Source organism: Apodemus sylvaticus, chromosome 8 (genome assembly GCF_947179515.1).
Source record: "Apodemus sylvaticus chromosome 8, mApoSyl1.1, whole genome shotgun sequence".
In the NCBI taxonomy this organism is placed as follows: domain Eukaryota; kingdom Metazoa; phylum Chordata; class Mammalia; order Rodentia; family Muridae; genus Apodemus; species Apodemus sylvaticus.
This window is the reverse complement of record NC_067479.1, coordinates 110820187-110833714: the sequence shown is the minus strand read 5'-3', so window position 1 is coordinate 110833714 and position 13528 is coordinate 110820187. Positions and strand designations below refer to the sequence as shown.

General features: G+C 45.7%; 1 protein-coding gene across 2 annotated transcripts in view; it reads right to left on the bottom strand.

Annotated features, from left to right (window-relative positions):
* Ptprg (protein tyrosine phosphatase receptor type G) overlaps nucleotides 1-13528 on the bottom strand; it is a 680693-nt gene that overhangs the window by 86508 nt on the left and 580657 nt on the right. For both annotated transcript variants that reach the window (XM_052190336.1, XM_052190337.1), the window contains exons 9-10: nucleotides 9564-9748; nucleotides 6733-6841 (exon numbers count right to left, since the gene is read on the bottom strand). In XM_052190336.1, coding sequence (XP_052046296.1) covers nucleotides 6733-6841; nucleotides 9564-9748 — 294 coding nt within the window. The remainder of the gene's footprint in view (nucleotides 1-6732; nucleotides 6842-9563; nucleotides 9749-13528) is intronic.

Below are 13528 nucleotides of genomic sequence, written 5' to 3'. Positions count from 1 at the left end.
TTCATGTTACAAAATAGTATTACTTTGTACATTTTCCAACCATTTCAACACATGACCTTCCTCCGAGTCATGCAGACATATTCAGACGACTGTGATCTAGCCAACTGTTCCTGTCAAGCAATTCATCTAAAATTTGCGATTATTAAGGTTTTGTTTTACTGAGACAGAACTTCAACAACAGTAAGATGCCCAGGATTCCAATTACGTCTAATATCTGAGCAACGACCACTCACATTAAGATGCATTTTCTTTCTTTTTTTTTTTGAGATTTATTTATTATGTATACATCATTTTGCCTGCAGGTATGCCTGTAGGGCAGAAGAGGGTACCAGATCTCGTTACAGATGGTTGTGAGCCACCATCTGGTTGCTGGGAATCAAATTCAGGACCTCTGGAAGAGCAACCAGTGCCCTTAACCCTGAGCCATCTCTCCAGCCCAAGATGCATTTTCAAGTACTGTTGGCTTTCTTGGTTTTGTATATTTTTTTATTTAAACGGGACTGTATCACCCAGGGTTTTTTCTTTATTGCTACTTTACCATTTTCTAAATTTTTATTACATTTATGTATCTATTTATTAGAAGGCTCGGAACAGGGTGCTTGGGGGGGGGGGGGTGCTGCACATTGTGGAGACCAGAGGACTGCTTGGCGAGGTAGGTTCTCTAGGTAAATCACGTGGGTCCTGAGACCTGAACTCAGCTCATCAGGTTGGCTGTAAGCGCCTTCACAAATGGGACCATCTTGCCAGCCCTACAGTGTATCTTGAATTAATCCTTTTACTCTTCTGGCCACACCCTCTATTGCTTTCCTCTCATTGTGCACTGCTGTGTGCTCTCTTCCTGCTCGCATCTGAGAGTCTCTGCATCCGACTGACATAGTCACGTGACTTTGTCCTGACTCTCGCTGCCCTGTCTGGTCTTCTGTTTCTTATCCCTCTGCTCCCGTATGTGGGTGTTCTTAAGCAATGCCATTTTGGTATCTATCGAGTTGTATGGAGAGGCAAAGAATTTCATGAAATTTACCATGCTAGTTATTTTTAGTGTCTGCACCAGTACCTTTCAGTGCATTTGCTTTACTGCACAGCTGACCATCTCCAGAACTTCCTTATCCTGTAAAATGAAACTCTGCGTACAAACTCACCAACTCACACCCTTGTACAGGATCCCTGGTGCTGCAGTGGCCCACTGACGTCTGTAAAAATGATATTTTACAGACAGAGGCAAAAAAGAAAAATGTCTCCTGGGAATAACGAAACTCTCTGTATATTTGGAAGCTGATAATCTCACCTGGCAATTTACTGTCTGGCTATTTAAGATGGTCCCTTAGTTCTCAAGTAGCAGTTTGCCCTGACTTCCTCCTTTTCTCTCTTCACTGGGATTCCTAAGGCCTGGCTGATAATCTTTGAAGTCAACTCACTGACAGCCAAACCCCCTTTTCAGAATTGCAATGCCTTGCCTCATAGCTGTTTACATAATTACTACCTTCCAACTACATGCAGGTTTTTATGGCTGTGCATATGTATATGAGGATGGCTCGGGCACTCTGGTACTGAAAGCATTGACTTACTCAGGAAGTTTTGTTTCACAAGATAGAAGGCTAAATGTTAGATAAGGATTTCTCACAAGAACTTGTTAAGACCCAGGTGGTATAAGAAACTTCAAACTCTTTGAAGATTTACTGTAAACTATGAGTGACTCTGTATTCTAATCAGGAAGTTTGATGGCATCTGTAAAGTGATCTTCTATATCTGTTACTTGAGAAACTTTGTACCTGAGTGATTTTGCATTTCCTTGTACCAAATGGCTATGATAATTGTGCCTGCCTCACTGGCTACATCTTTTGAAATGGTAATACCAACTCTTCCTGTATAAAAATCCTTGCCTTAGAGCTCCAAAATACATTCAGTTCAAACCTGTGTGTATGTGTTCAAACCAAACTCTGTGTGTGTGTGGTTTGTTCTGTCTGTCATCTCAGCTGGACCTGTGCCTTCCTGGACCAAGAGGACCCTGGTTATCCCACAGCAGACCCACGGTCTGTAACACCCCGGTTTTCTATTTCTGTGTGTGACTACTCCAGATACTGCATATAAATGTGATCATGCATATTTGTGACTGATGTATTTCACTTATAGCACAATGTTCTTAAAGTCACCCCTGTAACACAGACAAGGACCAGAATTTCTTTTCTTTTTTTTTAATGCCCGATAATTGTCTCTTGTGTGTCTCTATCACACTTGTTTTGCTATTCATCTGTTGAGGGACATCTGGCTCCTGAATAATGCTAAACATCATAACTTATAAACAAAACAATCCTTTTTTTGGCTAATAAAATAGGGCCATTTTAAAAACTAAAGACCTACCTCCTATACACACAGCATCAAAACACTGGGAAAAAATGCCAGTTAACATCTGCTATGCTTTTCTCCTAATCTAGAAATGGCTAGGGACCTACAACCATTTCTGTTTGCCCTACAAGTTTAAAATAAACCAACAACAACAACAAAAAAAACCCAAACCCCAAACTACCCTGACTGCATTATTGACTTCAGAAAGTCGACTGCTCCTCTTCTTGGACACATGGTGTCTATTTTATCACATATGCCTTTGACTGGCCCCACGGACACCTGAGTTTACAATCTCCAGCCTAATGGTGCACTCATTCTAAGTACAATGTGTACAGAGAGAAACGTGGAGACAGATCTAGGCGCCAATAAAACTGCTAGATTCCGGGTCAAACAAAGCAGCTAGGGAAGTGAATCTAACCTGGGACAACATATGGCCTCCATGATCCCTGAGCTATGTGCATAGGTGTGCATGTCCTGCCTCCTTAATGAAAGACAAATGGCTCCCAGGAGCTCTGCATTCTATGTTCTTTAAAGGGATTCGAAGAAGGCCAATCTAGACTCAGCAGCCATTCCACGAGTCTGTTGGCTGTTTATTAGTCTTGAACAGTCTCTGCCTAGGTAGCCATGGGATGCTGACAAGATTACATGGGCCTCTTAGACTATGAGCCCTTTCCTGGGGATCAGGGACCCAAGCAAAGGCTTCTAGAGTCCATTTCCTTCCAGGGAGGACTAGTCAGGCTGTATTCTCTGGGCATGTGACTTTGACTCTGAGATCTGATTGCTTTCTCCTGCCAGACTGTCTTAGGTGTTATTGTAGCATCTGCTGATGTTAATAACTCCTCAGGAATCACAGCAGCTCCAGGACCAACTCCCTATCACTTCGGACTTTCATGAAACAAATACATGTATCACCGCGGCTCCGATTTGCTTAAGATGCATCATGTGTCTAGGAACATAACTGATTCCCCTCTGATGTCTTTTAGTTCTTTAAGCCCATCCTCAGGAAGGATCTGCCCAATGAATTTCCCATTCAGAGAGAAGGCTCCAGAAGCCTTGTCTCATGTCTGACTGCTAAGCACTGTGCAGTTCCAGAACACTGCATGCCCATCAGGCCTGTTCTCAAGGTTGAAGCCCTGCTGCAGTGAGTGCCGTGTACTCTCAGTGTACACTGCTGTCTGCAAGCCATGGAGCCTTAGAACAAGAACACAAACTCTGTTTAGTAGCTAAGAGATTAATCTCAAGTTCTTGGCACTCTGAGCATAATTTGGCCATTTGTAAAACCAAACCAAACCAAACCAAACCAAACCAAACCAAACCAAGACAGCAACCTGTTCCCAACAACAAAAACAAACAAACAAACAAAACCGCAAAGAAAATCCATACATGGTAAGCTCTCACCTGTGACACTGGGGTAGGTGGGGGGAAGCAGCTGGGGAGGAAACAGTTTGTTATGAGAGTGGCGCGCTAAGTATCTCTTGCTATTAGAACTGCTATCAGTGACATGGCAGCTAAGTATATTTATTGGTAACTTAGTTTTTGCTCCATTTTATTGATTTATGTGCATATTGTGTGTACCTATGTATACCAGTCACAGTATGTGCATGCCATGGGTGTGACCTTTGAGGTCAGAGGTCAACTTTCTAGAGTCAGTTCTCTCCTTCCACCACATGGATCCTGAGGACTGACTCAGACCTGACTGAGCAGGTGTCTTTACCTGCAGAGCTGCCTCACCAGACTGATGCTTTAGGATATTTTACAGATCACTCTACATAGTCCTCCATGTGGTTCCCAGGCTCTCAGATCTGATGTATACTTATTTCCAAAGACAGTTACTATGAGGAAAACATCTCTGGAATTCTTGAAGATCTTGTTTTCTTCATGAAAACTTGAGTCTGGATAGGAGGTGAGGTTTGGAACTTGTTCTCTCTAGTTCCTAAGCAGTAGGAGACAGCTGGGTAGGAAAGGGCAGTGGGCGGACATTGCTGAAGGTCCAGGCCAGCACGGGGCTAGCATGGGTATTGTGGGAAAACCACTTTGCCTGTGTGGGGCGGTGTGAGCAGAGGAGCTGTTTCTTTATCAGTGGAGAACATCTGGGGACACCAGCCACTTTCAACAAGTCACTGTGACCAGACATTTAAAATGATCTCTGGTTTGAATTTCTAGCTGATGGGGCCATTTTAGAATTGCATTATACTATAAACCTTTAATTTTTCAGAGTCTATTCAGAAGCCAGGCCGTCCTGGGCTATTAATCAAAGAAGGCAGTTCTGCAACTCTCAGGCTCCTGGTCCAGGCCAGGGGAGGCCTAATCATGATTTATGGGTCTGAAGGTCCCAGGCCTGGCCGAGTTCCCTGACTGATCTACCTTCTCATCCCCTTTGCCACACAGACCCTGCCATGGCTCAAGGTTCTTGCTCAATGCATGAAAAACTACATTCTAGCTGTATGTGGACACAGATTTATTTATGAGAAGATGCAACTGTGGTAGATTTCAGTTAATTTTCAAAAAGATGGATGGAAACATTAGCAAAGAATTTTTATATGCCACATGTAAATCCCAGTTTCTTGGAAGAACTCTGTGCTGGAGAACTTCCTCTCTGGATTCACCATTTACTACCTTTTCCTAGCAAACCTCACAAAGGCTAAGACTTTATGACCACTGAAAAAGTAAAGGTTTATAAAATATAATGTAATTCTAAAACTGGAGCATTTGGATGTCACAATTCCTGGATTACAAATGTTCAACTGGTAGAAGTCTTCAACTTCACAACAACATATAAGCTGTTGCTGGTTCCCAGTCCTGTGATTTTTGCTTATGCTAATTATTTAATGCATGTCACCTGGTGCTATTGTGCAGCGGCCTCCGTGGATGGGCCTGTGAACGCTACCGGTTTTTCTGGAGTGGCCAACAGCAGCTTTGAGAAGATAGATAACTTATTTTCTCGGCATGGCACAGCTGATGATTAGCAGCTGGGACTCGCACCCAACGGCACTCCGTTGGCGGAGACCAGCTCCAAGCTGGTCTTCTTCAGCCAGTCACCAGGGCCCTCTTGCAGGATCCACATTCCTAGACCCTGCTTCCGAGATCTGGAGGCAGTTGGTTTGAGAAGGCCTTACGAGTGTGCAGAGCTCTTCGGGCCCAGATGCTGCCGGTTCAACCTGTCTACTTGCTTTATAGGATTTGTAATTTTATCCACATGCCTGGAATCTTCCAGGGGAAAGCCCAGATGTTTAATTAGATCCACAACTCAAAAGTTAAGAATCAGCTGAGGGCGGATGAATAAGCCCAGTGATGCTTTGCTACAAAAAGACACAGGAAACCAAAATGGGGTAACAGTGGCCTGTTGGACAGGCTTTTCATTTTACAGACAGTCAAGCGGAGGCCCTGAAGAAGTTAGCAGCTTGAACTGCCAGTGTCTCTGTGAGGAGCCCCAAGGCCCTGACCTTTAGTTTCATGATGGATTTAGTGTCTGTTATGAAACTGGACCACAGTTGACTGCTGATTTCTGTAAATAATACTAGAAGCAGGATTAGGTTGTGGTATGCAAGAGACTACATCTTATCATTACTTCAACAGGGAGTAAACTCATGCCTTGTATATGCTAAGCACATACTGATCGCCAATGTATCTATTTAAAGTTCTGGTATTTCTGGAGCCAGAGATGGTTCAGCTGTCAAAAGCACTTGCTGCTCTTGCAGAGGAGCTGGGTTTGTTTCTGACTTGGCAGCTTTCAAGTGTCAGTAATTGTAGTTCCAGGGTATCTCCCACCCTCCTCTGGCCTCTGTGGGTACTGTATGTATGTGGAACATGCAGACACACGAAGCTGCAACACTCATACGCATAAAATAAGTTGATAAAATAAAATTCCAGCTGACTTTGCTTTTTTTAAAAAAAAAATCACTCCATTAAAATATGACAAAGTCAAGTTTTATTTGCTTCACCCTCAGTGTGGTCCTAGATCCCTCTCTAAGCCCCTAGTGGGCACAGAACATAGATCTTCAGACTGGGAACCAGGAAGACACTATACACACAGACTTTTCTGTGTGCCTTGCAAATTAGAAGAACAAATTTTATGTTTTGGGCTCTAGTTCTTAAAAGGCAGTGAAGATCAGTCATGTTAGATATTTAAGAAAGAGGCTATGGCAGGACTTAGAGACCCCACTCTCTTACATATTCTTAAATAGGAGGCACAGCTGGAAAATATCACTAAAACACTACAAAAATATCCTCGTTCTCCCTCTCCTCTTCTGGCATCTCCAGAGACAGATCGTGATGACCAGAGTTCACTAAATATGGCTTATAGCCTACATGAACCAAGTTCCGGCCAAGCCTCTCAGGCACAGGCAGCCTGAGGCACACCAGGGGCACGGAGAGGATATGCAGACTTACCTTGAAAGAGCATTGTCTGGCTGAAGTCACTACGCATGTCGTTCCGACACACGGCCTGTACTCGGAATAGGTAAAGGCTATCGGGTGACACGTGGCTAATGGTGGCTTTCTGTGGGAAAAGAAAGAGAGGCGCTGAGCTGGTTTTGAAAGTTCACAGATGTGGTGTAACTGAGAAAAAATCTGGGAATTCTGGGAGTCGCACCTATAGGCTTTCTCTGGATAGAAGGAGTACTTACAACCTGTTTTCAACACTGAAAAAATACCAGCATTGGTCCAAAACTTGGAACACGTCTTCATTCTTTCCTCTTCTCAAAGCCTAGACTTCTGTCATAATCACTGTGCCCTTAGTAACTGTAATTATTATCCACAACAGCCTTCCCAGCTATTAGATAAAAGATCACCAGAGCCATGTGCACTTTAAATAAATCAACAAGAAATTCTCTGCCTGTATGGTTTTCTTCTTGTTGTTTTAAGGCCTCCTTACAAAGGATAAAAATCAATAGAGTTATAAGATGCAACTTTCTGTCTGTGGGAATCTGCAGCATTCGCTCGTGTCTCCAGCTTCTGCTATTTTCTGATGTGCCGTGTGGACAGGAATAGCCACCTAGCAAGGCTGTGTAACTCAGGCCCTCAAATCCTGCTTATAGAAACACTGAGCCTAGCAGTAGCAAGGATCAGCAGCTAGAGCCTGAATGGTAGGTCTGGCAGGTGGTGGTGGTGGTGGTGTGTGTGGGGTGTGTGTGTGTGTGTGCGCGCGCGCGCGCACATGCGCGCGCTCTGTATACTTTCACTCAATTACTGACAAGGTTAAGAAGTTATGACAGACCATATAGTCTGGAATCCCAAAATACCCACTGCCTGACCCTTTCTACATTACTGCTTGTTAACTGTCACCAGACACTACTGCCCACATCCGGGTCACCATTCCTTGATGCTGCACCTTACCAGACTTTAGCACTGAGGAAACAGAGCACAGCTACAGAGCAGGCACTATTGCTTCTGGAGAAACAGGCAGCAAATGCCACTAGTCCCCAGGGGTTCTTTGGAACGGATTCTGGTCTCCTTGCAGACATGTGTACCCTGGGCCAATCTGAACTCAACTACCAAGAGGGTTTTCCATGTACAGTTACCATAATCCCCTCCCTATACTGGTATTAGCATGTGACCATGGCAACACTGGTTGCTACAACCGGGAACAGCTTCCTCATGGAAACCAGGAGTTAGGGTCATGCCACTGAGCTATAGGCTTCATGAATTTCTCATGAAAAAAAAAAAAAAACAGTGAATCCCACCCAGGGGGCTGTGATGACAGCATGGACTGAGAGATGCAGTTGGAAAATGCCTTGTGGTCACCAAAAGTTAGAGATGAGCTTGTCCTGGGCCAGTGCTCTCGATGTGTGGCAGAAATAAGAAATGAATTTTGTGTGTCTCAAAGGAAAAATAAAGCCTCTAGAGATTCTTACGAAATGGGACGTGCTGTTAGAGCAGGCCCTTCTGCACATCTCAGTCTCAGAGTCCCGTGCACTCCCTGTTCCCTAAACCTCTGCCCCCATCTTCTATTCAGAGTAAATCTTCACTCCATCTCTGTGGGAACTTAGGAGAATTCACTCCGTGCGGTGTCTCTTTATCTCTGCATATTTAATTATTTTCCACTTAGAACAAGAAACAGAGGAAGCGCCTAGATGGTTTCTGCTGATTAATGTAAGCTCGACTTCAGGGAGAGAGCCCTGATGGACTTCCACTGAGAAAAGAGAAAGGTTCAAACACACGGTGACCTTGGGTGCCTTTCTGTGCAGCCTTCTCTCGTTACAGGGAGGCCTCTGCTCCCTAATGTGACCCAGATAACAATGTCTAGTAGGGGAATTGAAAATATAAATGGAAATGAAGTCAAAGAATCTTCATCTAAAGGAATATGAAAAGTATTATTCTATAGCTGATTGAATGGGCCCCGAGGACTTTCTATTGGGAGGAAAAAAGTGGTAAGTCATTAAGAGGCGCGCTCAGAGCTGGAGCATTCGTCATGTGCATATACAATTACAGGCTCCATTATTCTGGGGCTCCTTTGATTAACAATAAAGCAGCCAGGCTTTCAAACCCAAATGTGTCACTTGGAGGTTCTGTGTAGAGCCTTAAAGCCTCGTGCTTGTGGGAGGTTTACGAAGATAAGGGAAGGAGAGCTTCTACAGGAGATACTCAAAGGGCTGCGATGGGGCTCTGACAACAGATACGTACATACATTTTAAACAGAAATGTTGACCTGGGGTCTGTGTGGTCTACAACAGCCCGGGACTCTAGCGCTGGCCCCTGGAGTCTACCAGGCAATGTGTACTGACACGTGAGGCAAAAAGGGGTGGTGGGGACTGTGGACAGCAGCAGGCATAGTTGTGGCAGGAAAGATGAGGAGGTGGCAGCAGAGGTGGAGTAAGTGTAAGAGATAACATTCACACAGTGTTCCCTAAGTGTGTGACCTGCAGAGATCTTACCTAACATATAATACTATAACAACCTGATCAGAAGAAAGGGGCTTGTTTGCAATGAATGAAAAGCAGCCACAGTAAGAAAAATCTGTGTGTGTGTGTGTGCTTGTACATGTGTGTGAGAGAGGGGGTTATGAGTGTGCTTGAGTGTGTGAGCATGGGCATGCGTCACCTATGTGGAAATACGAGGGCCATATCAGGTGTGGTTTTTCTTCCATCTTGCTTGAGACACAACCTTGTTGTCCAGGCTAGGGATCCTTTTCTCACAATCTCCTACCTCCCTACAGGAGGAGATGTACTCCCTAGGTACCATATGAGGAATATGCACCTAGACTCAGTCCAAGGGGACCTTACCAAGTCCTTGTCACTGTCTTTTGTGAACGTCTTCTCCTTCTCGTCCTCGTTCTTGGTCCAGCTATAGGAGATCATGTAATTCATGATGGGAGGGTGGTAGATAGTTTCCGGCTGGCTCCAGGACACCTGCAGTGCCGTCTGGTTCAGGGGCTGCACCTTCATGTGGATGGGTGGAGAGCTGCAAACTGAAGACACGGGAGGGGCGAAAGGGCGTCAGCGCTGCCTGCCACTCACATGTGTGCCCTTTGACCTCAGGACATGCGGTGAGCACCCACCCAGGCCATCCATGGCCTATCAGCACCATTCCACCCCGTTCTCTTCCTCTTGTCCTCTATTTACACATCCATGTAGTGTGCACAAGTGCACACAAGCATGTACCCACAAGTGCCAAAGTGTAGAGGAGGATGGTAATGTCATTTCTCAGGAGTCAGCCACTGACCTGGAACTGTCTAAGGACTCAGTGCCGAGGTCGCATGCTCACATTTCATTTTACACCTGGATTATTATTTTTTTTAAATATGGAGTCTAAAGATTAAACCCAGGTACTTGTGATTGCAAGGTAAGTACTTTGCTATCTGAGCCATCATCTTCCTAGCTCTCTCTTTATTTTCTGAGACATAGTCTTGCTATATAGTCTAGGCTAGCACCAAAGTTATGGCACTACTGCCTTAATCCCCTAAGTCCCCTCCCTACATTTTAGCTCAGTAGACACTGTTACTTCAGCTCTGACTACTCAGACCTGTGATTTTTCAGGACAAGAAGATTCCCTCATCTAGCTTCATTACCGTTATCCTACATAAGAAAACATGCGCTGACTCAACAGGATTCTTGTACAATATCCATAATCAAATCTGCCTTCTTGTTTTAAAGACAACTTGTAGCTGCGACCCTTTTCACCTGACCCTGTACTGATGATGTTTTCTCCTCTGACTTTTCCTCAGGATAGACTCTTTGAAGAAGCCAGGACATTTGACTGGAGAACCAGACAAACAGCTACATTTGCAGATAAAATTTTATTGCGGGCAGATCAAAGCATAAATGCGCTGTGTCTTCCAATAATTTCAAAGCAAAGGCACCTGCAGAAAGGATGGCTTCCTCGGAACCGGTCGTACCCTGGGTGGCTACCCTCCCTGGGGGTAAGGGAGGTCAGGCCAATCTGTCTGTCCATCCCTGCAGCTCCGAAGCTTTAGGAGACATGACAGAGCCACATCTGTCCAGGGCCGACGCCCCATGGTATGGAAAGCTCTGGATCGGCCTGGAGGGTGGCGGGTGTGGCAAATGTTTGCTCTGTACAGTCCCTGGTCAACTGTGCCATGCCCCATCTTCCTAAGATGGCCAAACCTGTCTCTAAACACACACAAATGCCTCTGCAGGGCCCTTTTCCCTCAGTCTCCAAGGAGAAATGCAGATATTGTAAGGAAGCACCCATGCAGCACTGATACTGAACACAAGGGCTGGGCAGGTGTCAGGAAGAAGAAGCTGGCATTCCGCAGAAGCGCAGGGAAAGGACCTGACTCCGCTGGGGGGTGACTCCCTTGAGGAAGGCTCTTTCAATTGAGAGCTGAGCTGGGTCTACATGGGAAGACGTGGAGGCAGAGGAAGGGACACAGGAGCAATATTCCGGGGTACGGGACCATGATGGGACCAAAGTGGGAATATGAGGACGCCTCGAGGCCAGGTTAAAATTCTGGCCTTTCTTCCTTAAGCCTCCGAGGCCACTACAAAAGTCAGCCAGAGTGTCAAGATGAGGTTGTTCAGACAAAGACTCCTATGCCCTCAAGGTGGAGGCGGAGGAGGCTTGCCAGGTGTCCATAGCACTGTCTGTACACTAAGCCAGGGACTGGGACTAGCAAGACAGCAAGTTCTAGAAGGAACAATGCGGAACTCAGATGTCCAGCTGTGGGAGGTACTTCCGAGCGGTGTGTGTGTGTGTGTGTGTGTGTGTGTGTGTGTATAACAGAACAGCTGCTGGCTCTGAGAGGTACCGAGCTAAGTGAGAGGTGAGCCCACTCTGCAGCCAGCCTTGGGAACAGCACAGAACCTTCCAGAAGCCCCCAAGAGACACACATCTCTTTTCAGGACCCAGACTCCCAAACCTAAGGCAGTCTCTGGAGCCTCGGGCCACACTCCTGCAGAGAGACACTCACTCGGACTGCGTCTGTGAGGGAGAGTGGTCCTGCCTGGCGAGAGGCTCCTGTGCCAGGGGTCTGTCGGAGAAATGTGCTTTGTGTGGTTTCAACAGGAAGATGTGGGGCGTGGTGAGGCATGCTCCTTGCCCTTCAGGGCGTCCCGACGCCAAGGGTGGGCATCAAGCTGCCAAAGACTATGAAGACTGCAGGAATGGCCAAACTTGACATTCCAGAAGACAAACACTAGGGGGCGACAAGGTACTGCTTTTTAAATAGCCCAATTTGCTAGGCTTCTCCAGGCGGCACAAAGGGAGGAGGGAAAAGTTAGCAGAGATCCACAGATCCATCCTCTGTAACCCCGGCAGCAGGGCCAGCTTTATATATTGGTGATATCCTACACTCGGCAATGATGGCCCAACGCTCACAGTTCTGCCTCCCACCACGTCCTTCCTTCCCTTGAAGCTATTCCCTCCCCTGCTGCAATCAGTGGTGGCCCCGAGGGACACATTTCTCCAGCAGTTACATCACAACCACATAAATAATCTTAGCTCCCACATGCAGATGCACCATCCTTATTTATTTTTTTGAGATGAAAATGGACCGGCTTTTCTATGCAGAGTAAGATGATTCATATAGTACAAAAAAGCAGGAAGAGAATTAAAAAGATTCACCTAAATGTCGCTGTGACCACGGGCAACGAGCGGTTGCAAACATTTTAGGAATCCAGCCTCTGATATATGATCTACCTCTTCCTATATACGTGAAATAGGATTACATACAATTTGATATAGAAAAAATAAAATAAAAATGGGCTGGACGTGATAGTGGAAGCCAAATATCAAAGATGTTCACAGACATTCTCAGGCTGAGGAAGAAGGTTCTTAAATCTGAGCCTAGCCTAAGCAACAAGGTGAGCCCTGTCTCAGAAACAAATAAAACCCAAAACAAACCAACAAGAACAACAGAGGCATGAGGCCGGTAGGTAAGTTAAAGATGGAGTCAGGGTCAGCAAGATGACTCGGCAGGTAAAAGCACTGGTGCACAGGACAAATGAGCTAATATACCCAGTTCCTGCGGGTGGAAGGAGAGAGCAGACTTCTTATAGTTGTCCTTTGATCTCCACACTCCCGCTCACCCAAAAAATAAACAAATAAATGTAAAGATGGAGTCAGGAGGCCGTGCCTATAATCAATAGTGTTAGATATTATCGCTTTGAGTGGCAAGTGCGGAGATAAGGGACACGGGACCCCCTACTGGGGAAGGAGACTGTAGCTAAGTGGTTTCCCAAGGCAAAAGCTTGCCTGAGATTGACCAGACCAGGCCAGAGGTAGCAAGGGGTTGAGCAAGGAGCCCTCCTCCCCGAGCCTGAGTTGAGAAGTATAAGAAGAAGAGAAACCTCTTCCTGTTCTTCTCCCAAGACTGTTTCTCATCATCCTGGACAGTGGGGATAACATGGGGAGGACTTTGCACAATACTGTACCAGAAGGACCCGGAATAGAGTTTGGCATTCATATCAATAAAAAGTGCACATAGGAAATATTTTTGGCTGTGAGAGTCACGTGGTCTCTCTCGCCTTCAAAGTACCAAGCTGCAGAGGCGGTGAGCATGTGAGGGTGACTGTGCCCATAACTCACACCCTGATGCTACACTTCAGTTCTATGCGATCCCCGTGGGTCTTGAACTTTGATCTTTTTTGTATTGTTTAAAGACATGAACATCCCAGTTCGTATCATATAAAAATTGGTGGTGGGTGAGGTTTTCATGATGAAAAGGAAGGTGTGTGTTTATCTTCTCGGTGGCGAGGAATCCAAGCCCTGAGCCCAGCTAACAGGCAGC